Source organism: Callospermophilus lateralis, chromosome 12, assembly GCF_048772815.1.
Source record: "Callospermophilus lateralis isolate mCalLat2 chromosome 12, mCalLat2.hap1, whole genome shotgun sequence".
Classification (NCBI taxonomy): Eukaryota; Metazoa; Chordata; class Mammalia; order Rodentia; family Sciuridae; genus Callospermophilus; species Callospermophilus lateralis.
In genome coordinates this window covers 26,761,975-26,789,523 of record NC_135316.1, presented here as the reverse complement: position 1 = coordinate 26,789,523, position 27,549 = coordinate 26,761,975, and the positions used below count along the sequence as shown (strand labels likewise).

General features: G+C 36.1%; 1 protein-coding gene across 6 annotated transcripts in view; it reads right to left on the bottom strand.

Moving 5' to 3' along the window:
- Positions 1-354: 354 nt before the first annotated feature.
- Positions 355-27,549, bottom strand: part of Ift88 (intraflagellar transport 88) — a 123,031-nt gene continuing 95,836 nt past the window's right edge. For 3 of the 6 annotated variants that reach the window (XM_076871948.1, XM_076871949.1, XM_076871953.1), the window contains 3 exons: positions 17,852-17,918; positions 863-973; positions 355-622 (listed from right to left, as the gene is read on the bottom strand). In XM_076871948.1, the coding sequence (XP_076728063.1) occupies positions 501-622; positions 863-973; positions 17,852-17,918 (300 nt within the window). In that variant the 3' untranslated portion in view covers positions 355-500. Of the gene's footprint in view, positions 623-858; positions 974-17,851; positions 17,919-27,549 lie in introns of all 6 variants that reach the window. The other 3 variants (XM_076871954.1, XM_076871950.1, XM_076871952.1) reach the window with 3 other exon arrangements.

Genomic DNA, 27,549 nt, shown 5'->3' with positions numbered 1-27,549 from the left:
TTTCTTAAAAAAAAAAAAAAGAGTGTATTATTGTGAATACGCACATGCACTTATATATGTGTGTATAGATACAATTTTTTTGGTATTGGGGATTGAACTCAGGGGCACTGAACCACTGAGCCACATCCCCAGCCCTGTTTTGTATTTTATTTAGGGACAGGGACTCACTGCTTGGTGTCTCACCGTTGCTGAGGCTTCCTTTGAACTCGTGATCCCCTTGCCTCAGCCTCCCAAGTCGCTGGGATTATGGGCATGTGCCACCATGCCCAGAGATCATAAAATATTCTTACTGTGATCAATGTTAATGAAAGGAAAGAGAGTCAATGACCTAAAGTATTAGTTTTACATGTTTTTATTCTTAAGTTCATACTCATATAGGACAAATATACATAAAGTTTTCACAGTGTACAATATTAAGGTTTGGCTATTTAATCCAAGTTTAACATGAGTATTATCTTTTAAGGCAATTTCCTTTAATAAATAACATATTAAAGGGTATATTATTCTGGAAGCAAATCATCTCCTAATTCTTCATCAGCAAAATCATCTTCATCGATTCTTTTTTTGGCTGCAGTTTTTGGTCTTTCTATTTGAGGGCCAAGTGGATCCACATAGGAAGCATCTAGGTTTCAAAACAGATTGTACCATTAGAGTAATATAGAAAAACAAAAGAAACACGAACCCATTTAGTCTTAATTAAAACTGAACAACTCAGAGTGAACAGAAATGCTCTCCCAAGTCATTTTAAGTTTTGTCTATATGTAAAAATTTGTAGTAATCCCCAATTATACATTTGCCATCTCACCAGTCTTCTTAAGACCTGCTATCCTGTGGGAACTGAATGGGGAGTACCAGCACTTGCCTATTTCTTTGTTACTGCTACTTTCATAAGGTTCATTTGTCCCAGGTAAAGCTCTGAGTTTGGCACTGAGTCGTTCACCTTTACTACTGGCACTACTGTTCTGGCCACTATCTGAAAACACAAAAATAAAAATGCATTTGTTTAATAGGCTGAGAAAACAACACTACTTACGTATCTTAAAGAATATTTATTTGCCAAGAAACAGATTTTTTTCATCTGGAAGCCAACTTCTCAGAAATATAATTCTTGTTTAAAAGAATTTCTTGTGGGAAATCTATAATATATAAAACATCGCTTAACAGTAGTCTTTATATATATTCTTTCAAAGTGTGCTTAGTTATATAGGTTTCAATTTTACAGGAGTTGTATGAGAAATTGAGAGATTACCCTGACTGGTATAACTTTCTATAGAAATAGCATCTGAATAAATAACAAATAAAAAGGTACAAGATGAGTACGAGCTTTATCATCAACCTTAAATCAAGGCTAGTGAGAGGCCCTAAAACTACAGCATATGAAAAATATCATTATAGGTTGATCAGTTGAGCTCAGGTGGCAGAGAACCTAGACCACACAATCACTTTCTTCAAACATTTACAGAAGGTTCATGTACATGATGATTAGGTATTCCCTGTATAGTGGGATAGATTTTGGCTTAAATACAAGGAAAAATTTGAAAGGAATTATAGCTGCCCTACTATAGGACATAATCTATATCACTGAAGATTTCAGAGAGGTTTGAATACTAACACTAGTAGGAAATATTAGTAGTAATTTTTAACCTTTAATTTCTATTATGTTTTATAAAAGAACCACTCCTTCAGTGCCAGTTTTTAATTTCTTCTCCTGAAAATTTTTCTACAGACCTTTTATTTGTTTTGCAGTGCTGAGGATTTTCTGCGTGCAAAGCACATGTTCTACCACTGAGTTCCATCTTCAGCCCAATGAAGTCATCTTTTTCTATTTTGTAAGATTTACTTTTTTGCGGGGGAGGAGGTCCTGGGGATTGAACCCATGGATGCTTTACCAGTGAGCTACCATCCAATCTTTTTCTTTTTCTTTTTTTTTTTTTTTTTTTAGAGATAGGGTCTTGCTAAACTGCTGAGGTTTGCCAGCCATGCCCAGTAGTGCTGGCTATTGAGTCCAGAGCCCCAAGGATATTCCTCACCTGAAAGCTTCACCTTTAATGAGAGCAGTCTATTCACTATTACTTAAAAAGTATACTTCATATTTTAGTTTATTAATATTGTCTCTGGGAATAAATAAAAACAAGATGGGTCTTTAAAAATCCCCACTTTTGTATGTTTGTGTCACTGGGGATAAAACCTAGGGCTTTATACGTACTAGGCAAATGTTGTACACTAAGCCATATCCTCACACCTAAAATCTCTCATAAAAGATTGGCCAATGGGCTGGGCGTAGTGGTACATCCAGCTTGGATGCTGAGGCAGGAGGATCACAAGTTCAAAGGCAGTCTCAACAATGGTGAGGTGCTAAGCAACTCAGTGAGACCCTGTCTCTAAATAAAAATACAAAAAAGTGCTGGGGATGTGCCCCAGTGGTTAAGCATCCCTGGGTTCAATCCATGGCACCAAGATAAATAAATAAACAAGCAAGCAAAAAAAACCAAATAAATAAATAAATAAAGTGGCCGATGGACCCCCAATCATAACTCCTCTGAGTTCTTAATCAAAATATTATATTTCCCTTACTATTGATGTTACTGGAAAACAAAATCTTTTTTTTTAATATTTATTTTTTAGTTTCAGGTGGACACAATATCTTTATTTTTATGTGGTGTTGAGGATCGAACCCAGTGCCCCACGCATGCCAGGGAAGTGTGCTACCGCTTGAGCCACATCCCCATCCCAACAAAATCTTTTAATGCATTGAAGGTGTTTATACAAACTTTGGTATGTTTTTAATTATTTGTTCTTTAATATTTTGTTAGAATAAAGTCAATTTTTTTTCCCATTCTGAAGTGTATATGGATCTCTTTTAAATTACCTAAGAAAGCTTAGGTCAAAGCTTGAAAACCATTGCTCTGCCTAGGTATGATAGTGTAAGCCTGTAATCATAGCCAACTGGGAGGAGGCAGGAGGATCACAAGTCTGAAGGCAGCCTCAGCAATTCAGCAAGATCCTGTTCCAAATAATAAATAAAAAGGGATTGTGGTATATCTCAGTGGTAGAGCACTTCTGAATTCAGTCCCTATACTATGAAACAAAACAAAACCAAAATACAACAAAACTTCCCACCATTGGTCTAGGCAGTGTGTGTGTGTGTGTGTATTTATATATTTAATTTTTCATATAAAAGTTAGCTTTAAAACCTTGAAATTGGGGCTGGGGTTGTGGCTCAGTGGTTGAGCACTTGCCTAGCATGTGTGAGGCACTGCGTTCAATTCTCAGCACTGCATATAAATAAATGAATAAAATAAAGGTACATCAACATCTAAAAAAATATTTAAAAAAACAAAAACAAAACCCAAAAACCCTGAAATTGCCCTCAGGCACCCAAAACCAAAACCCTTCTGAAATTCTAACTTATGATTCACAACTTGAAGAACTTAAATCCTGTGGAAGAATAAAATAAAACCTGACCGCCTTTGAAAAACTTCACTTGTCCAAGTGAAAAAAATCAAATCAAATACTTTTTTTTTCTTTTGATATGGGGTCTCACTGTGTTGTGTGGACAAAGTGATTTTCCTGCCTCAGCCTCCCAAGTACTGGGTCTGCAGGTGTGTGCTACCACATCTAGCCCATTAATACAATTCTAAAAAGTTTTCATTATAAACACTAGTGGTGGTATATTGTGAATGCTGTCTTTTTATTATTTTAAATAAACTCTCATGGAGTAATAATGCCATGCATGGTATAAAAGAATCAGGAGTATTTGTAAGCCTGGATGATTTTGTTTTTGGTACTGGGGATTGAACCCAGGGGCACATTACCACTGAGCTATATGTTCAGTGCTTTTTGTTTTTATTTTGTGATAGGGTCTTGCTAAATTGCTGAGGGACTGGCTAAGTTGCCCAGGTTGGTCTCAAATTTGCAATTCCCCTGCCTCAGTCTCCCAAGTCAATGGGATTACAGATGGGTGCAGTTGTGATCAAGCTGGTGGGTTTTATGCTTAAATAATAAAGTGATAACATTTTGTAAATTATATTCATTTCACTATAGCAATAAATAACAATTACTACTTCCTGGAGGAAAATAATATAATAAGTATGTTCAGAAAATAAAAATTTGGCAATCAGTTCATTTGAACTTTCAATTGGTTAACACTAAAACTTCAAATGGGTCTTTTATTTATTTTGTAGGATGAAAATCTTAGCATTCTAGAAATTAGAGTAAAAAGGAATCTGGAACTTATCTATGAAGAAAAGAACACCTGTATGAAATAAACAAGCAAAATTAAATATATTATTTGCATATAATTACATATGAAAAAGCAAAGAGTGGAAAAACATAAAACTAAAATTATACAAAATATCACACACATATATTTATATATTTTTATAATGTAAAAATAAAGAGAGGGCTGGGGATGTGACTCAAGTGGTAGCGCGCTCATCTAGCATGTGTGAGGCACTGAGTTCGATTCTCAGCACCACAAAAAATGAAATAAAGATACTCTGTCTACCTAAAACTAAAAAATAAAAAAAATAATTAAATAAAATAAAAATAAAAGAACTGGCTGGGTGCGGTGGCACATGCCTGTAATCCCAGTGGCTCAGGAAGCTGAGACAGGAGGATGGCAATTTCAAAGCCAGCCTCAGCAATGGTGAGGCACTAAGCTAAGCAACTCAATAAGACCCTGTCTCTAAATAAAATACAAAATAGGGCTGGGGATGTGGCTCAGTGGTCGAGCGCCCCTGAGTTCAATCCCTAATACAAAACAAACAAACAAATAAATAAAAGAACCATAACTATAATTTAAGTCCAAAAAAGCTCACAGTAAGACACATATAATCAAATGGTCAAAAGTCAAAGACAAAGTGAATCTTAAAAGTAGCAAAGAAAAGTGATTTGTCACCTGTAAGGAAACTTCTGTAAAACTACCAGTAGATTTCTCAAAAGAAACATTACAGGCCAGCAGTTAGTGGATGATATTTTCAAAGCATTGAAAGGGGGGTTGGGGATATAGCTCACTCTGTAGAGTGCTTGCCTCACATGTACAAGGCCCTGGGTTCAATCCCTAGCACCACAAAAAAACAAAAACAAAACCACTATTAAAGATCTTAACACCTTTTGGATAAACAAAGGCTGAGGGAGTTTATCCCCACTAGATATGCCTAACAAAAATTATTAAAGAAAGTCCTTAAAGTTGATGTGAAAGGATACTAGATAGCAACATAAAAGCCTATGAAAATATAAAGCTCTGTGATAAAGGTACCTATAAAGACAAATACAGAATGATGCAATACTGTCATAATGGTGCAGAAATGATTTTTAATTCATGTACAGAATTTAAAAGATAAAAGTATAAAAATACTATGAAACTATGTTATAGATAAAAAACAAAATATATATAACCTGTGGTATCAATAACAAAATGGGGGGATATAAAGGAGTAGAGATTTATATGCAATTAAAATTAAATTGGTATCAGTTAAAAATATTGTTATATTCTATACAACATCTGTAAATACTACAGAAAAAAATGCATACAGATGGATGGTAGCACAAAAGAAAATGAGAATACCAGGCATAATGGCACAAACCCAGGAAGCTGAGGTAGGAGAAACACAGGTTCAAGGCCATCGTGGGCACTTAGTGAGATCCTGTCTCAAAAGAAAAATGAAGAAAAAGGTTGAGTGGGTGGGCTGGGGATTTAGCTTTGTGCTTAAATGTGAAGGCCTCAGTTTAATTCCCAAGTACTGCAACAACAACAAAAAGAAGAAGAAGAAAAAAGAAAGGAATCAAACCTTGTCACTACAAAAACTCAATAAAGCACAAAAGAAAGCAGAAATAGAGTAAAATTTGTGTAAAATAGCTATAAGTCACATAAAAACAATTAACACAATGGCATGATCAGTTCTTCACTAGCACCAATTATTTTAAATGAAAATTAGTTAAATCCTCCAATCTAAAGATATAAATGGGTGAATGGATAAAACAAAACACAACAAAAACAATAAAACTAAGATTCAATTATATGCAGATAATTTTAAAGATGTCATAAAGAAGTGTTAGAACTAGCTGGGCTGTAATCCTGTAAACCTGTAATCCCAGTGACTCAGGAGGTGAGGCAGAAGGATTGCAAGTTTTAGGATAACCTCAGCAATTTAGCAAGACTCCAAGCAACTTACTGAGATCCTGACTCAAAATAAAAAAATAAGAAGGGCTGGGAATGTAGCTTAGTGATAAAGTGCCCCTGGACTAAATCCCCAGTACCAAAACCAAAAACCAAATAAATAAATAAATAAAATTACAATTAAATTAAAAAAACTGTTAGAACTAATAAGTTTTGCAAAGTTGGATATACAAAATTAACCCACAAAAATCATTTGTATACCTATACACTAACAAATAATGAATAATTTGAAAATGAAATAAAAAGAATTCCATTTATAATAGCATCAAAATAATAAAATATTAGGAAGAAAGCAAAGAAGTGAAAGACACATATACCACAATCTATTACTTAAAAGAAATTAAAGGTGACAAATGGTAAGGCAGCTAGTGTCATGGATTGGAAGATTTTATATTGTTAAAATATTCATACCACCCAAAGAAATCTGGCGATTGAATGCAATCCCAATCACCATTGCAATGATACCTTGTCCAGAAAGAGAAAAAAACCCATCCTGAAATTCACATGGACTCTCAAAAGACACATAGTCAAAATCATCTTTGAGAAAAAGGAAAAAAAGCTACAATGCTATAGCAATTAAAATAGTATGGTACTGGCATAAACACAAATATACAGACCAAGGGAACAGAATAGAAATAAATACTCTTGTATATGGTCAAATGATTTTTGAAAAGGATGTCAAAAGGGTACACAGTGGAAAAAGAATAGTCTCATTAGCAGCCAATGCTGGGAAAACTGTATATCCAAATGCAAAAGAATGAGGCTAGAGCCTTACCTTACACTATATATGAAAATTAATAAAAAGTAGCAAAGGCCTTGCCAAGCATTGTGGTGTGTACCTGTAATTCCAGTGATTTGGGAGGCTGAGGCAGGAGGATCTTTCCAGGCCAGCCTCACAATTTAGCAAGATCCTGTCTCAAATTAAAAAAGTTCTGGGATGTAGTTCAGATTTAGTGGCAAAACCAACATCAAAATCTAGGTTTTTCTATCAATGGTTTTTTAAAAACGTAACTCAAGATGTATACTTGTGTTAGTCCTACCAAAAGTTAAGTAAAGCTGGAGGCTGTAAAGTAAAGGTGCTTATGAGAGTGCCTAATATTTAAATACCACAAAGGACTCTAGAGATACAAGCTTGTCCTGCATTTCAGAGACTGGTTAAAATACTAATTGTTTTCATATTAATTATTTAACAAAAAAGTAATGCTTTGCTGTCTTGTTTATTGTTGTCCTAGCATAAACCTTGCCCTATTTATACCTTGTCCAGTCACTTTCCAGCTGCCACCATGGACCTTTGTACTGCTGTGATGCTGAATACCCTTAATTGTTTATACCCCACCTGAGAGAAAACAAGGACTTTGGGTCACTTCTCCACAACTTGGGCCTCTCTCAGCAGGAAATAACTTAGAGATGTTGTCATCCACTTTTCCATCCCTTTGCCTTCTGAATATAGCCCTCATTGCTCTAAGGTTTATTTATTTTTTTTAATGTTTTTTTTTTTTCTTCTCCCTTCTCCCCCCTCCCTAACAAGATTAAGAAGACACTGTTATCTTTTCTTCTCCTAGTTAACTGCCCTTGAACACATCCACTACAGGAAGGAGATGCCTATTGAGGATCTGGGAAGTGAATGTCTCCAAAATTAACAAGTGAATCCTAACACACCATCAGGGTGCCCTGATGTGTGTAAAGTGTAGCACATGGACATTTCTCATATTTATTTTCCTACATGCTGTTTCAAGCTCAGCAGTGGTTAACCCTATGAAATGTGACTGTCTTAGTAATGAAAATTAAACATCCAAAGGGAACTCACAATCTCTTTACACAGCCCAGTGTTCTCCTATCTCCAGAATAGCCTGGATCCCTTTGTTTTATAGGCAAATCTGCTATCTTGAGGCTTGGGATAAATCTCCCAAAATTTCTACTTGGTGGCAGCCTACATCCTACCTTAGTCAATGTTTTTACAAGGTAACTCATACTAAGAAGGCAAACTATTTACAATATTTTAGTGTTACAGTTGTTTTTTTCTCTTCTGGAATAGGGATTGAACCCAGTGGTGCTCTATCACTGAGCTACAAGCCCTGTCCTTTTCATGTTTTATCTTGAGTTAGGGTCTTGTTAAGTGGCTGAGGCTGTTCTCAAACTTGCTATCCTCGTGTCTCAGTCTCCTGAGTCACTGGGATTACAGGTATGTGCCAACATGTCTGGCTAGTGTTACAATTTTTAAATATATATATTTTGGTGAGAACATGAGTTTTACAACATAGGGTCTATTCACACAGCAAATTAAGTAAGGCTAAGGGGTTTAACTACATAAACTTCTACTACATATTCTCTTCAACATAAATTCAGTTTTCAAGGGAATATAGTCTTATTTAGAAAGAATGTGGTAAATGGCATGAAAATTATTTAGAGTAATAGGTAAATTTAAGACAAAAAACTGTGCAGAGAAGATAAAATGTAATGCACTTAATTTCTGTTAGTTTTCTACACTGTTAGATTAAAGTAGAGATTTTTTTTTTTTTTTTCAGGGCCAAGGACTGAACTCAGGACCTTGTGTGTGCTAGGCCAGAAGTATGCTATTGAGCTAAATCCTCAAGCCCTAAAGCAGAGTTTTCTTTTTTTCTAAAATCAGATTTGTTCTTGCTCAGTAACTTATCTGTTCTACACTTGGCAGAGGCACTCTCTTTGAAGACTTTATAATCTGTGGGTGACTTTTACCTTAAACATTTACTATAATTTCCATGGTGTCACACCTACAACACATTTTAAAGATAACAATAAAATTATATGCATTTCTTACATTTTTCTTATTTTATTGATTTCTGTACACTTTTCAGTAAACATTTTTGTTTAGAGAAAAGTAAAAAGTAAATCATATTGTGCAATTACTACAATTCATTACATTTTAGTTGCAAGTAAGATTGTTTCTCAGAAGTTACATCATCTCTGGAAGTTGTGTTAAGTGATCCAAGTCTATGGAGCTCCTAATGGCATCATAATCTCCCTTAAAGATGGGCCAAGGAAGCCTGATGTCAGATCTCACCCCAGGAAAGGACAAGGGGACCTGTAGTGACTGCCAATGGATAATGCAACTGTAGAGAACATAAGTGCATTTGGAATTATTTCCAGTTATATATTTAGTACATTCCCAGCATTTTCTACCATAAATAATGTGATTGATATGTATGTATGCAACTCTTAATCTGAATCTGATTTACTTACTTTATTTTTTATAGTATTAGGGATTGAACCCAGGGGTGCTTTCCAATGAGCCATACCCCTGGTCCCTCTTATTTTTTATTTTCAGACAAGGTCTTTCTGACCTCTAACTTGTGATCCTCCTGTCTCAGCCTCCCGAGCAGCTGGGATCACATGATTATTTCTTTAAAACAAGTTCCTATCAAAGGATATGGACACTTTAAAGGCCTTGATGAATATTAACAAACATCCCCAGCAGAGTATATCACCCCCAATGGCAGAATTCAGTTTATGTTTATAAAGAACGTGTATTTTCATCTTATCCTTGCTATCTTGAGTTATTTAAAAAAATTGCTAATTTTATAGGTTAGTTTGCATTTCTTTAATTTTCAGTGAGACTGCACATTTCTACCTCCCTGCAACCTATTCATTTCTTAAATCATTGGAGTCTGATTGTTGCCTCTGACTATAGACTGAGCATGGATTTTTTTAGGGTCAGCAATAATATCTTGAAAAATCCACTTGTCTTCTTAGTCCTTCAATACATGTCTAACATTTCCCCCAACCCTTGAGGTAGGCAGTCTATCCACTATCTCCTATCAGTTTCTTATTTTTTTAAAAATATTTATTCTTAAATTTTAGGTGGACACAATATCTTTATTTTACATTTATGTAGTGCTGAGGATCGAACCCAGTGCCCCGTGCATGCTAGGCGAGCACTCTACCACTGAGCCACAACCCCAGCCTCAGTTTCTTATTTTTTGAAAGTACTTTTTAAAATAAAACTTTCTAAAAAATTCTACCTGTTCCTCTGAATGTTCAATTACAAACATAATTGTTTTTACACTTTCAAATCAATTCTTAAAGAATTCTCTCTTGATAAATTCTGATTTCAGTATTCATTAGATATTTCAAAAAAATTTTTTTGGTAAGGAAGGACTGGGGTTGTGGCTCAGTGGCAGAGTGCTTGCCTAGCATGTATGAAGCACTGGGTTCGATTCTCAACAACACATGTCAATAAGTAAAATAAAAGTCTATTAACAACTAAAAAAAAATCAGTAAGGAAGATATACTGTCATTCCAAAAGTATAAAGAAATTTTGTTTCTATCTAGAAATACTGAAAGCAAATAAAAGCAACTTTGAGATCTTCAGCATGAATCTATTGTCTAATTTACTTCTAGGTACTCTGCAGTCTTATTTGCAAAATGACTTATCCTCTTGTTATAAGGAAGATGATCTTCCTTTGCTTCTGGCCCCTTCTCAAATTAAGGGGCAGTACACGGATATACCCTTCCCCCCATCTTAGAAATTGACAGTCCCATCAGCTCTGATGATGATATTCTCATATAATTTTACAAGGACCATTGCTTGGACCTAGTCTTAAAACAAGAATTTCAGTTCATTCTTATATTTTACAAACTGATTCTCAGTTTGACTTTACCCTTCACTCTTCTACTATCCAAATTATATTATTAACAACAGAAGAGCTAACAGGGATATATCAAAATTGGAAAAGCTGACCCTGATGGCAACATCAGGTGAGGAGAGGGAGACTGAGGGATTCAGTGAAGATGTAAGAAAAGGAGGAAACTAATTTATTATATTTTTATTACATTTTAATTTTATTTTTCCTTTTTGTAGTACTAGAGATTGTTCCCGGGGGCTACCAGTAAGTTATAATGTCAGCCCTTTTTAAATTTCTTTGAGACAGGGTCTCACAAAGTTGCTGAAGCTGGCCGTAAAATTGTGATCCTCTTGCTGCAGCCTCCTAAGTAGCTGGGATTACAAGTGTGCAACACCACGCCTGTCTATATTTTGCATATTAAGTGCTTAATTTGATAATTGGCATATAAGATATGGGTGAAGCTAAAGGATACTAATTTACTGAACACTTACTGGGGTTAGAAACTTTATAAATGCTTATTTGTTGATGGAAAGGCAGAAAGGTGGGAAGGGAAAAAAGAAGGAAGAACTGATAAAATGTGTGTGTTTGGGTATATGTGCATGCACACACACGCATATATAAAATGTGTGTGCTGTGTATATTTTATATATAACAGATAAATATATAAAAATATTAAAAGGGGCTGGCATGCATGTATATATAGAAATACACACGTTCACAGATTTGTAAAATTTTTAAAATTTTAAAAAAATTTGTAAGATTTTTAGATTGGATTTCTGTGCTTTAGTAGTTTGCCTCTGGTACTCAAGAGATGATTTACAAACATTTTGGCTAGCAAGGTTATTGAATAGATAGTTTTTAAAATTACTGATTTGGAAAAATGACTAACACTTATTTTTATAGTTAATTTCTATTATTTTTGTTTAAAAAAATTATAGTACAGTAAGCTAGAGGTGCATTTGTTTACGTGTACTTTCATGTATGGATAAACATGACCTAGCAGTGGCAGGAAAAACACTGAGAATAACAAACTCAAGGCCACACATCCAATAGCTGTAAGAAGATGGACACTAGCATTAGGATGGGTGTTAGTATTTCCGGCACTGCTCATGTGCTCTTTTTGTCAAATAGAAATCAAAGTGCCCACACTGACCCTTACTGAGAGTTTGCTTATGTTGAGAATTATTTTAAGAGCTTTCCCCGTATTAACCCATTTTCTTCGCTTATTTGGTAGGTCCCATTTTCAGTCTCATTTTGTTGTCCAAGTCCCTTTAGATGTGGTGAGTGACAAAGGTGGTCCATGGATACTGAATGAATACCCAAACTAAGGAATTGATCAGAGTGACCTCGAAGTCAGGGAACAGGCTAAGGGGTCAGAGGAAAGAACATGTTCTGTTGAAGATACAAAACCCACATACACCATTGTTATATTGCTGGTAAGAGAACTTCACAGATACAGAACCTTAGTGTTCAAACTATACACCTCATTAGAAGGTGGAACCAGTGCTTTGATCACAACGATAATTTCTAGGTCCAACCTCTCCCTACCATTCATGGAGAGTGGTTTAGAGTAGGGTTTACCAAACTATAATCTGAGCCTCTCCTATTTTTGTACATATAGTGAGCTAAGAATGGTCTGTACGTTTTTAAATAATTAAGGAAAAAGCAAAGAAGATTTCATGACACTTGAAAATTAAATGACATTCAAATTACTACTATGCCAGTTCACATACATACTGTCTATAGCTGCTTCCATGATACAAGAGCAGAATGGGATTGTCTCTACAGAACCATGGCCTTCACGCCTAAACTATCTGACCCTTAACAGAACAAGTCTGTAGCCTCTGAGAGAATCACCAAATCCAAAAGCAGGGGAAACCCTGGCAGAGCAGACTAACAAGACATATTAGCACACACAAATTTCTTCTTGGCTATAACTATAGTGACTCTAACTATAACTTGCTACAGTGATGTAACTATCTTTTAATACTTATTTCTAAGTAGGCTTCCTTTTTGATACATACATGCTGCAAAGTAGTCAGATACTAGGATATTCAGAAAAAACTATGATCTAGACTTCTCGGATAAAGGGGTGGACAAGTTGATATTAGGAGAAATGATAGGACCCAGCACCAAAGCCTCAAGACTCTCTCCTTCACATGCATGCTAATTCCTGTCTCTCTGTGATAAGCTTTATAGGCACCTTCTCAGACTGACTGTTCCTTGACAATAATTTCTGTGTCTCATCATCCCCAGTAGACATGGGACATGACTTCTTCACTCTCTTGTGAAGCAACCATCAAGAAAAGCAAAACTGTGGGAAAGTTTTCTACTCAAAGAACCTGCTCACACTTGTACTATACTCTTAAAATAAAACTAGGTTACAATGTACTTTATAAAAGATATGTTGCTCAAAAAGTTGACTGTAAAGTGAATTTCTGTTCACTGAGTCATAATATTCTGATTTTTATTATAACATTATTTTCAGTGTAAAACTGATACATTTTCATAGGAAGAATTCACATCTAAGACATCTTAAAAATCACACTCAAAAATGAAGCAAACCATTAAAGAAGCACACAAGCAAAAAACAATATAAAATGAAACCTTAATAACACAGCACTTGAAATAAGTCACAAAAATGCCACCATCATGCCAAGATAGAAAATGCTTTACAAGGAGACATTCTTGCATCTTGAGGACATATACACATGAGAAGCAGATGTGTTCAGTGGATTTCCCAGGCCTTTAAAAGTAGCTGTCAAAACAGGTGGGAACAGGGTTATTCTCCACCTCAGTACATCCATGGAAAACATAAACACTGTTGGTTATTGAGACTCTGAAATTGTAGAATATAATTCTTATTTTGGATGTTGAATTTCATTGTGGCTCAACTTAACTTTTTTTTTCTGGGTGGATTCATGCTTGACACTAAGTTGCTAAAATATGACCCCCAAACTCTGCTTTTGAAAGAGCAATGCATTTTTACTTCAAGTAGTTAAAATGATTGATAGTGTCAAGATGTGAAGCCACAGGCTGGGTGACTAAAGATATCACACACTGGAAATCTGACTGAGGTGGTAAAAGCAGTAGCCACCTTTTTATGTACTCAGTCCCACTGAATCTTGGCATTATATTACTCCTAGAGTATGGTTTTCCCATTTAGGTCCTGGGATCAGCAGAAGCAGCACTGCGAGGAACTAGTTAAACATGACACTCCTCAGCTCCAGCATTCTGTCTAACAGGTCTTCCAGGTGATTCTAAATCTGAGAACCACTGAGGATGTAGGCAGGTATGGTTCATTAAACAAATCAATAGAAAAAAAATAAGGCCTCAGTGAAATTAGTCTGATTTACATACACAGAAACAAAAATTCCCCCATAATTTTCAAGGGCTCTTAAGTACTTCATAAATAGCTATATTTAAAAAATCAACAATTCTTATATATGATTTAAAGTCTAGATTGGTCCTCTCCTTAGGCAAAACTTTGAAAATCTAGGTGGAGTTACTGTATTTAACATATTAAATTAGCTTAAGACAGGCCTCAAGTGGATTCGCATTAAAAAATTCTCTCCCCCAATCTGATCTGTGACTAACTCAGACAAAGGACCAAGTATTTCCATGTTAAGGTATAAAGGTACATCTCTAGGTTTCAAAAGTTAGAGGTAGAAGATGGTGAAATGGGGCTCCCTTTCCCTACAAGTTGGGAGTGGGGATTCCTAAATGTGCTCCCCACTTAGTACCTGGGGGCAGGGTGCAGCCACAGTAGGCTATAGGATGCTCTGGGAGGGATTCCCAAGGCAAAAGGAGGAAGCAGGGAGAGAGGCAGCCATAGCCTGGTTTATTCCAACTTCAAGGCCAGGGCTGATGTTGGGGTAGCCTGTGCTTAGAATAAGAGAAAGGGAGACAGACATGTATCCTGAACAAGTGTCAGGATGGAACCAGGGATGCCAAACAGAGGTTTTCAAATCAACTGCAGGATGAGTGAGGAGGTCTAGGGTGAGATATACTTTAAGTGTCAGGAAATAAGGAACAAAAAGGCAAACAGTAGGATGAAAAAAATAAAAATAAAAATAAAAAAACTAAGCACCCGGGAAGGGACGGTTCAATGCTTTAAACTTGTGCCAAGAGAATCAAGCCTGTTTGGAAAATACCTCAGGAGCACAGAGTTTCTTCTTGGAAATGTCTCATGTGAGAAGAAAGCTTACTGTGCAATAGGACTATTTGTGTTACACTGAAACAGACTGGATGGGAGGAAGGAAAATTGGTTGAATTTGATACAACAGCAATGGAGAGGACAGGGAAGGAAGCGATTTTCTTTTCTTTTTTTTTTTTTAATTTTTTTTCTAAGTTGTAGTTGGACAGAATATCTTTATTTTATTTATTTATTTTTATGTGGTGCTGAGGATCGAATCTAGCACCTTGCACGTGCTAGGTGAGTGCTTTACCACTGAGCCACAATCCCAGCCCCAGGAGGTAATTTTGAACAGAAAGGCCTTTATTCTCTTGCACAGAGGTATCATACTGGGGCTAGTGTCCCTTCTTCTCTGAACCCCTAACTGTGGAGGAGCTGAGGCCCAGGTGAAGTCCTCTCCTCCAGATCTGAGGCACCATATGATTTAAAGAATGTTATGGGAAAGACCACCAGGGAGGCTGAATGATTTTTCATGTCAGAGGATCTGGACTTCAGAGGCCTCAAGGCGCTTTGGTCATCTGATGTTTCCAACGATAGATGTCGGAATATTCCTGGTGAGACTTTTCTTGCAGTGGGATTCTGCCTGCCCTCCTCTGGGTTGGGAAGCAATCTATGGCTGTGCTTAGAAGGTACTGAGATTTCTGAGGCAGGTTTTCAGAATGAACAATCTGGGAGGCTCGGACTCAGGCTTAGGGGAGAGGTTCTATAAGCCTTCAGATTACCAGGGAAGGCTCTGGGGACTTAACGTAAGGTTGCTTGCTGATGTTAGGAAGGAAGTGGTTGGTTATTCTGAACTTAAAATTTGCAGAGGGAAGTGCAGGGTCCTCAGGGGATAGTGAAGCTGGTCTAGAATTTTAATACATAATTATTACTTCCCTAAGAGTTACTCATGGCAATTATTCCTTAAAGGGACACTCAATTTTTCAAGAACATTTACATCACATATTTCTTGCTTCCTATGAGCAAGCAGCATCAAGTTGGTTTGGTGAGCCTTCAAATTTTTTAACTGGGGCACAATGCCTTTGTCTGCTGACTTCTTGGATGCTAATAACATTTTTGATATAAATCCACAATCCCTCATCTAAAACTCCAAATTCCAAAGAGCTGCTCTGAAAGTCAGGATTTCAGGTGGCAATATTGAACTTCTTGGACATAAATCTTGTTCTGAAGGTATTTACAGTTTTTATTTCTCCTTAGTGTGAATATTCATATATGAACATTCATATTTAATAAGAAATACTGGGTTTGACTATGAAGTGCTAATGAGCTGTATCATTTTCCTACACTCCAAACATTCTGAACTCCACCACGAGCGTGACCCTAAATAATTTGGATGAGAAGCTGTGGAGCTGTATAGCTGTCTCTATATATTAAGAACTACTGGGTCAGATCTCTCAGACCCCAAACTTAGCTCACCTTAACTCAAGATGGTCAAATGGTTTCATTAAAGCAGAAATTATGGGAAGAAACTTTGGCAGAAGTAAGGAGATATCTGGATACAGGGGACATCAAGGAGAGAGCAGCTTCTGTCAGGATTGAAGAAGGTAGGAATACTGCTCCTTGATGTGGCAGGCTGCCTTTCATGCTCTTGGGACCCAGGCTCAATGCTGTTTTTACTCATTTTTCTAGCTCTGAGTCACAGGTTCTATGGCCCAAGGGCAAACATGCCAGGGGCAGGAAGTTTAGTTGGAGAAGCTGGATTGGCCAATGGGGAATCAAGCAGTTTGGCTACAACTAGATGCCACTGATGCTGTAAGTGCCTGAATATACCTGGAAAAGCAGAGCTCTAATTCAAGAAGAAATTTCCATTCTAACTGCAGTTTCTATCACATGTGCATTTCTTTACCATGGCAGCACAGGTAGCAGCATTAGAAACTTGTATATTTATCTTTACAAATAGGTTCTAATTTCCTTGCATGCAGGGAACCTTTTTGTTCAACCCTAGGTTGTTGACAGTTAGTATGGTTTCTTGTACACAGCATGATTCCTGTAAATGTTGTGAATGAATTCAAGGATGAGCTAATACATTTTTTTTTTCATCTACTCCTCCTAGATCACAGACAACTATGACAGAATGTAACTGGGTAGTTACATGAAGTTGGGTTGCATATGCAAGATAGTGCTAAGTATGGATAGGAGAGAATGTAGGTATATTTATGCTTCCCAATTTGATATTTATTTTTTGAATTAGTTTCTTTAAAACCACCAAATTTCTACTAAGTTTAACTTCCCTACCTGCCTGAAGTACAAAGAAGGTATATATATTTTTTTTGATAGGAAAAGGGATAGAAAACTTAATAAAACTTACTAAGAAAGGATGTCACAAGGAGTCAAAGAGTCAAGAAATTTTAGAGATGCCAAGAACTTTAGAAATCATCTAAAGTATATAGTACTTACACAATTGTGCTAAAAACATATACATATGCTATCATGATCAAGACTGAAACTTGAACCATGTCTCCTAATTCCTCAATTGGCACTGGATCTATATCAAGTCAGACTAAAGATCTGGAGCTATTTGCATTCTCTAAGATCATCCTACTTCTCATGGTACTTCCTTCAAATGGAAATTTTAAATATGTAACACAGTAAAACCTCATTTGTATGCCCATCTATGATAATCTGTCCAGTTTGAACTCATTAGTCAATCAGCAGAAATTAATGTGCTGTTTAATAACTAAAATAAAACATTTACAAATATTCACATACATACCAGAATGACTATTTACCAGATTAGAATAAGTGAGGCTTTACTGTGTGTAAAACAAACAGACATACATATAAAGAACACTTTGGATTAATTTGAGATGTTTCTAGAAGCTGATGTATCAGAAATCTGTTAAACCCAGTCTTTCAGGCACAGGAAACACTTACCACTGCCAGCACTTCCCTCTCTTTTGCCACGGGAGCCCCCACTGCCATCTCTGCCTGACTTTATACGCTAGAATAAGAAGAAGAAAATTTAGAAAAATAAATATTTTTATTTATTTTTATTTTATTCCTTCAAAACTGAATATAAATTTTAAATTATAAAATATAAATTATAAATTTTGAAATTAAAGCTACTGTGAAATCCTTAAGGACTATTATCATCATCATCTGAGAGTTAATTCTATGGGGGGAAAAAAGAGGTGTTCTGGCAGTAAAGAGTTCAAAGCTTGTCTGTTTGGACCTGAAAAATATTACAAATCAAATGGACTTAACAGACATCTATAGAATATTTCAGCCACAGCTGTGAATATACTTTTCTTCTCAGCAGCTCATGGAACCTTTTCCAAAATAGACCATAGTTTAGGTCACAAAGCAACTCTCATCAAATAAAAAAATTTCCTTGCAACTTATCAGATCATTATAGAATGAAATTAGAAACCAATACCAAAAAACCCTACAGAAACTATATAAACACTTTTGAATGATAAAGGGTAATAGAAGACATTCTTAGACTCACATGAGAATAGAGATATAGCATTATCAGAACCTCTGGGACACTATGAAGGCAATTCTAAGAGGAAAGTTTATAGGTATGAGTGCCTATGTAAGAAAATCAGAAGATCCCAAACAACCTAATGATGCATCTAAAGGTCCTTGAGAAAGAAGAACAATCAGATTCTAAAACCAGCATAAGGAAGGAAATAATTAAGATCATAGCTGAAATCCATTAAATTGAGAATAAAAAATACAGAAAAAAAGAAGACTCTAGAACCAAAAAAACCAAAAAAAAAAAAAAAAAAAAAAAAACAAAAAAAAACTACACACCAAAGTTCACACATACATGAAGAAAAAAAAAATCCATTTCAATTGATGTACAAGTTCAAAATCTCTGAAAACATAAGGAAATAGGCAAGCAAATCTCCCCCCAAATACACAATCCCCCAACAAAAGAACCCACAGATACAGGAGTGGGCAAAATTTCATAAAGACTATAACAAATTGATTATTAAAATGTTCAATGAATTTTAACAAATCTAGGAAATAAATTAAGAGAGCAAATATGGGAGGTAAAAGACTATTTCAATAAAGAAACAGAAATATTGAAAAGAAAGTAATCAGAACTTCTGGAAATGAAAGACACAATGAGTCAAATTAAAAATTCATTTGAAAATGTCACCAACAGAATAGATTACACACACAAAAAAATAGAACTTCAAGCCTTGAATACAGAACTTTAGGCCTTAAAGAGAGGATACATGAACTTGAATATTCAGTATGCGCTAATGGGGAAAAAATTTTAAAAAGACTATGATCAGAATATACAAGAACTCTGGAACAACATCAAGAGACCAAATGTGAAAGTCATGGGGATGGAAGAGAATATGAGATATAGGTTAAATGCATTAAGAACCTCTTCAGTGAGATAATAGCAGAAACCTTTCCTCACATTAGAAATGAGATAGAAACTGTCAGGATGCATATAGAGCACCAACTGGACAAAATCAAAAAAGAACTTCTCCAAGACACATCATAATCAAAATGCTTAAGAATAAGAATATTATACGTAGCAAGAGAAAAACACCAGGTCACATTTAGAAGCAAACCAATAAAGCTCTCTTCTAACTTCTCAACTCAGACCCTAAAATCAAGGAGGGTCTGGCATAAGAAATTCCAAGCTCTAAAAGAAACAATTTCCAGGCAAGATTGTTATATCCAGCAAAGTTATCTTTCAGAATTAATAAAGAAATAAAAACTTTCCACAGTAAAGATAAACTAAAAAATTCATGACCACTAAACCAGCTACACAAAGAATACTTAAAGATATACTGAACTCAAAAATAAACCCCAAATCTCCCAAATATGAGTTCACTAGAAGAGCAATTACATGAAAAGCAAGACCAAAATGGCAGGAAATAACAAACATCTATAATAAGACAGAATGTAAATGGTTTCAACTCCCCAATTAAAAGACACAGATTCACAGAATGGATTAAAAAATAAGATCCACCCAAAAACTGTTTGCAAGAGCATCATTTCATAGGCAAAGATGCTTTCAGGCTAAAAGTAAATGGATTGGAAAAACATTCCATGCAAATGGAATCCAAAAACAAGTAAGAGTAGCTATTCTCATATCTGACAAAGCTGATTTAAAGCAAAAATTAATAAGAAGAAACAAAGAAGGCCACTACATACTGGTAAATGGAAGAATCCAATGAGAAGATATAACAACAGTAAATATTTATGCCCAAATGTCAGTGCTTCTAATAACATTAAAAAACAAAAACAAAACAAAACAAAAAACACAACCCAACTTCTTAATGTTAAATCTCAGAGTCTAATGCAATAATACTGTGGTATTTCAACACACCCCTAGTGAATTCAAGCCTTTGTTTAGAGTATCCAAGTGGTAGCCTGGTAGGACTGGAGTATGGGGCAGTGAGCAGGGGCCAAGGCTGTATGAAGCCCCTCATGCAAGCCTGAGAAGCAGCAAGGTAGGGGAGAGGCAAGCCATGGTGAACTTACCTGTCACCTTGCAGTGACCCAGGCCTAGCCTGATAAGTAGTGAGAAAACAGAAGTTGGGGCAGACCCAAATGGAGAATGCAGGAAAATTCAGATTAAACAATAGCATTGATACTTTCCAAATTTGGACAAATAGCATTGGCTCTTTCCTAGAACCTGATTAGCATAAATCTGGACCAATAGCATTGACCCAAGAGCTAGATAAACTCCTAGACTAGGACAATGAAGTCGCAACCCCTATTGGGTGCCCCTCACCCTGCAGAAGCTCTGTCTCTTTTTTTCTTACCACTTGAATAAATCCTACTCTTACACTCACTGTTCCTCATCTGTGGATTTCATTCCTTGAATTCATGAGACAAGAACCTGGAAAAAGATTGGCGGTGAGCTGCTGGGGTCTGCTATGATATCATAGCCCACCATTAAGAAATGCAACATTCCACTCAATAGTAGTGGAAAAGAATCTGGGTTTGCTGGCTGGGAACCCCAGAGAGACACTGGCAGACATACCCTTCTGTGATTACTTACTAACACTAAAATAAACTTTCTTAGCTGAGAAGGCTTGAAGTTTACATAGACCCTACCTGCCAGAAGAAGTGGAGAACTGAGTTTTATCACAAACTCCAGTTTCACAAACACCAATTGACAGGTCATCCAAACATCAAATCAATAAATAATACTATAAATAAAATGACCCTAAAATACATGTATAGAATATTTCATCCAAGACAGCTGATTTCTCTTTTTTCTCAGCAGCTCATGGAAACTTTTCCAAAATAGTCCATATTCTAGGTCACAATGTAAGTCTCAGCAAATACAAAAAAAAAAAAAAAAGCTGATAAATCCCATGCACCTACCATATCATGTGGAAAGAAACTAGAAATCAACAGGAAAAAAAAAATTACAGAAACCACATAAACACATAGAAATTGAACAATACTCTTTTAAATGAGGAATGGAAGAAATGAGAGAAGGAATCAAGAATTGTTAGAAACAAATGAAAGTAGGGATATATCAAAATTTCTAGGAGAGTATGAAGGCAGTTTGAGGAAAGATTATAGCACTGACAGCCTATATTAAAAAACAGAAATATCCCATATAAATAATCTAGTGCTACACTACACCTCAAGGCCTTAAAAATGGAAGAATGAACATTTTCAAAGCAGTAGAAGTCAGAAAATAATTAACATTAGAGTTGAAATCAATGATATTGAGAATAAAACAATACACAAAATCAATGTAACAAACAATTGGTTCTTTGAAAAGATAAACAAAATTGATAAACTCTTCGCCAAACTAACCAAAAGAAAAAAAGAGAAGGGCCAAATTGACAAATCATAGATGAAATACAACATATCACCACAGACACTTCTGAAATCCAAAGGATCATTAGAAACTATTTAGAAAATTTACATGCCAATAAATTGATAACATCTAGAAGACATTGACAAATTTCTAGACACATATGACTTGCCAAATTAAACCAGGAAGATATAGAAAACCTAAACAGATCAATATCAAATTATGAAATTAAAACAATAATTAAAAAAGCCTTCCAACAAAGAAAAATCCAGAACCAGATGGATTCTCAACTAAGTTCTACCAAATCTTTACAGAAGAACTAACATCAGTGTTCCTCAAATTATTGCATGAAATTGAAAGGGAGGAATAGTCCCAAATACATTCTATTAAGCCAGTATTACCCTGATACCAAATCCAGACAAGGACACATCAAGGAAAGAAAACTACAGATCAATATCCTTGATGAAGAAAGATGTAAAAATTCTTAATAAAATCTTAGCAAACTATATTTCAAAATCACATCAAGAATATAGTACACAATGATCAAGTGGGTGTCATCCCAGGGATGCAAGGTTGGTTTAACATACACAAATTAATAAATGTAATTCACCACATAAATAGAATCAAGGACAAGAATCATACAATCACTTCAACAGATGCTGAAAAGATCTTTGATAAAGTCCAGCAGTCATTCACTTAAAAAACACTGGAGATGGGCTGAGGTTGTGGCTCAGTGGTAGAGCACTTACCTAGAATGTGTGAGGCACTGGGTTCTACCCTCAACATCACATATAAATAAATGAATGAAATAAAGGTCCATCAACATCTAAAAATATTAAATAAAAAAGGATACTGTTTTAAAAAAAAACAATAACACTGGAGGAACTAGGGATATAAGGAACTTACCTCAACATTGTAAAGATATATATGACAAACCAAAGCCAACATCATACTGAATGGAGAAAAACTGAAAGGTTTTCCTCCAAAATCAGGAAAAGGACAAGGATGCCCACTCTCACCACTCTTACTCAATATAATTTTTGAAACACTAGCCAGAGCAATCAGGCAAGAGAAGAAATTAGAGTGATACAAGTAGGAAAAGAAGAGGCTGGGGATGTGGCTCAAGTGGTAGCGCACTCGCCTGGCATGCGTGTGGCTGGGGTTCAATCCTTAGCACCACATACAAACAAAGATGTTGCATCTGCCGAAAACTAAAAAAAATAAATATTAAAAAAATAGGAAAAGAAGGGGCTGGGGTTGTAGCTCAGTGGTAGAGCACTTGCCTAGCATGTGTGAGGCACTGGGTTCGATCCTCAGCACCACATAAGAATAAATAAATAAAATAAAGGTATGTCCATCTACAATTAAAAATAACAATAATAAAAAACTACAGGTAAGGAAGAGTCAAATTATCTGTTTGTTGATGACATGATCCTCTATCTAGAAGAGTTAAAAAAAAATCCTACATCAGAAGACTTCTAGATATGATAAATTCAGCAAAGTAGCAGGATACAAGACCAACATTCATAAATTAATAGCTTTCCTATAGGCCAATAGTGATTCTGCTGAGAAAGAAATCAGGAAATCTATGCCATTCATGATAACCTAAAAAAAAAAAAAAAAAAAAAAAGAACAAAAAACTTGGCACTTAATATAACCAAGGATGAAAGAGCCTCTATGAGGAAAACCGTCTAACACTGGAGAAAGAAACTGAAAAAGACTTAGAAATGGAGAGACTTCCCATGTTCATCCAAACAACCATATTATCAAAAGCATCATACAGATTCAATGCAATCCCTACCAAAATATCAATAACATACTTCACAGAACTAGAAAAAAAGTCTTAAAATTCATTTGGAAGAATAAAAGACCAAATATAGCCAAAGCAATCTTGAGCAAGAAAAGTCATGCTGGAGAGGCATCAAATACCTGATATCAAATTATATTAGAGAGCTACAGTAACAAAACAGCCTAGTATTGATATCAAAACAGACATGAAAACCAATGGAACACAACAGAAGACACAGAGATAAACCCAAATAGTTATAGTCATCTAATACTTGAAAAAAAGTGCCAAAAATATATGGTGGAGGAAAGACAGCCTTTTCAATAAATGATGCTGAGAAAACTGGATATCCATATGTAGAAGAATCAAACTAGACCCTTATATCTCACCCTGCTCAAATGTCAAATCAAAGTTGATCAAAAACTTAGCAATTAGACCAAAAGTATTGTGATTGCTAGAAGAAAACACAGTCAACACTCCAACATATTGGTGCAGGCACTGACTTCCTTAAATCAGAATTGATAAATAAAGAGAGTGCTTATAGAATGGGAGAAAATCTTTGTCAACTTACTCCTGTGATGGTACTAATATTTGGAGTACATAAAGAACTAAAAAAGCTTAACAACAAACAAACAAACAAAAAACCTCAAACCAAACCAACAAACCCCAAATAATCCAATCAAGAAATGGACAAAAGAACTGAACACATTTCTCAGAAGATGAAACACAAATGGTCAACGAATATATGAAAAAATATTCAACATCCCCAGCAATCAGGGAAATGCAAATCAAAACTATATTGAGATTTCATTTCTCTCTAGTCAGAATAGCAATTATCAAGAATACAAATGATAATAAATGCTGGCAAAGTTGTGGGGGAAAAGATACACTCATATATTGTTGGTGAAACTGCAAATTAGTACAACCACTCTGAAAAGCAGCATGGAGATTCCCCAAAAAAGTAGAAATAGAATGCCATTTGATCCAGCTACCACGCTCCTCAGTATTTATCCAAAAGAACTAAAATCAGCATATTATAGTTATACTGAAAATGTGGCAATGGAGTTTTACTCAGCCATAAAAAAGAATGTAATTCATAAAGAAGGTATGTGCCAGCAAATGGATAATATTATGCTAAGTGACATAAGTCAGACTCAGAAAACCAAAGATCAAATATTTTCTCTCACATATGAAAACCAGAGTAAAGCGGGGGGAAAAGGGCAAGGGTCAGATATGATAAAGAAGGAGAGTCAGTGGAGTAGAAGAAGGAAAGTGAGGGGTAAGGAAAGAGGGATGAAGAAGAAAATGCTGAATGAATTTGACAAAATTACACTACATACATACATATAACACCATGAATCCCACCTTTATGTATATCTATAAAGCATCAACCAACCAACAAACAAACAGAATTAAACCAATATGGGAGAGGGAGGAGAACTGGGGGAGGGAGGAGAGTGGGGAAAGTAGGGAAACCAGAAACTAAAATGGAATAAATTAAATTTCACCCAGGTATGATTACGTCAAACGAGTCCAACCATTATGTACAACTATAATGACTAATAAGAAAAAAAGCGGAATCCTCCCTTGAAACCCCAGCTTTTCCCTTGCCTTCACAGACAAAATAACCCTTCAAAAGATGTAACAAAATAAGAATTTCAACATCTGACTTTATTTCAAAACTTGATTTTCATCTATTCCAGACTGATCATTTCCAGCATATCTGAAAGACCTGTAAATGCTAAAAATAATCTCATCAGGACAAAAGCCCATGTGACCTGACAGTTTCTCAAAGCAAAGACACCAGGTCAGAATAACGCTTAGGAAGCTGTGTGCACTTCCATGATCACCACTCTACCTATCTGCTCTCTGACCTCATCTAGAATCTTCCACTTCCCTGGCTTGCTTAATAATCCTTTCATAGTTTTACTTTCTGTCCATCTACACTCCTGACCCACATCATTAAGCATAGCCACATCATAACCCTGACACCCTTGATCACTTCGTCTTTCCAGCTCACCAAGAGAAACCTAAGCCTGGGTTGCTTTGGTAACTTCACTCTTTGCTCTCCTCCTCCCAGGAAAAGTCCCAGGAGTGCAGAGTGACCTCAGGATTTCCCAATGCTTACTCAGTATCCTCACCTGTGCCCCACAAAACACCTCATTCTGCCTTCTTCAATTCTGGCAACTGACTGTCCCTCTTGCATCCTGAGTTAAAGGCAGCAGCATCCTCTTGGATATGCCAGCTTCTTCCATGTGTGAACTTCTCAGTTCCTTCCTTTGCCTGCTAGTCTCTTCCTTAGCTTCCTCCAACTCATCCCTTGGTAGACTTCCTGTGTATCTCAGGTGGCCCCTCCCTCAGTACACTCACTCTACCAGGTGCTCCCCGTAGTCATGGCCATGCTCTTCTGGCTTATCTTTCTCCCTCACCATCTTCCTATGTGCACAGTGTGGTGCTCTACTCAATTACTTGCTGGCACTTGAAAATTAATGAATTCAATCAGAATGAGTCTCATGTATCAATCACTGCAATAGCTGTAACAATGATTTTGTGTGGAAGTTACAGACATGGCAACTCCAAGTAAAAACAAAACATTTATTGAAACATTAGTTTGAACAGGCCAGTTGTGGTGATGCACACCTGTAATCCCAGCACCTGACTTAGGAGACTGAGGCAGGAGGATAGCAAGTTTGAGGGCAGCCTCAGCAGCTTAAGGAGATCCTATCTCAAAATAAAAAAAGGGCTGGGGTGTAGTTCAGTGCTAGAGTGCCCCAGGTTCATCCTCAATACTGCCCCAAACAAGAACTCCATTAGTTTGATACAGTTCTAAATTCAAAGAAATAGGGAACGTGAAGCCTTAGATCACTGCTTATCTCCCATGCCATTTTAAAGAGGGAGGTCTAACTAGTAGCATTTTTAGCAGACCCAAGGACATCCTTAGCAGATGCAAAGTAAAGCCCTCTAGGGACAGTGCCATGAAAACAGGAATACTCCCCAGGGATTCCAGGGCTGGCCCAGGAGCTGGTTCTGCCCTGTCATTGTGGAATGAGAGGTAAAGCAGGCAGAGGTGGAGGAAAAAAGAAACCAGGAGAGGTGTGTTAGAGAGGTTACAAACACACCCACCCCTAGGTCAGGCAGAGTAAAAAGACTATCCAATATATTTATTTACTTGTAAAGGATTAATCTTAATAGGCCATCTATGAATAGGAAGCGTCAGGATTAGATTGACTTGAAGGGCACCTGGGAGATGAGAAAATAAAGATCAAGTGTATTTAATTTATGGTAGTTCTTGGGCTGGGAGAAAAGGGAATGATGATGGTGGGGTAGATCCAGAACTTGTGTGGGAAACTTCTGAAAAAAGAAAATAAAAAACTGAAAATAAAATAAGTTTCCAAAATAAAAATTTATTCAGAAGTAAGCCACTATAAATGAGGGTCTACAGCTAATAAGCTCCTTGGCTTCACAGTGGAAGCCCCAGCCATGGTGGCCCCTGTATCTCTACAGGGCATGCTGGTAGGGGACTGATTCTTGTGGCTCTCCTACAGATAAGACTATATTCCTGGGGCACAAGGGGCCTGTATTATACTGACACATCTGATGATACATGACCCACCTGAAATCTGAAGGACCAGGTATATTTTAGGAACACAATAAATGCTTATCAAATACAGTAATAAAAGCTCTTGCCATGTGGTAGGATGAGGGTTTTGAATATGGGAAATACTCATTCCCACCTTTTCAGAGTTTTAACACTTAATAAAGTTCACAGAAATTTGTACTCATTTGGAGTAGTAAGTAATGGTAGACATGAAAGGAAAAATTAAAAGAACAACTGAAAAAATGATTTTCACCCTATCATTATTAAAATGGAAGAAAACAGCCACATAAGGGAATACAGAAACAAAATAATAACAGTAATCTGTATTTAATGACACGGAGAATTGCCCATGTTATTTTGCTTAAATAGGGGGTAAAAGTTGTAAGATAGTAGTTTTGTAAAAATTTTTGTGAAAAAAGTCTCATTTAAAAAGCAAT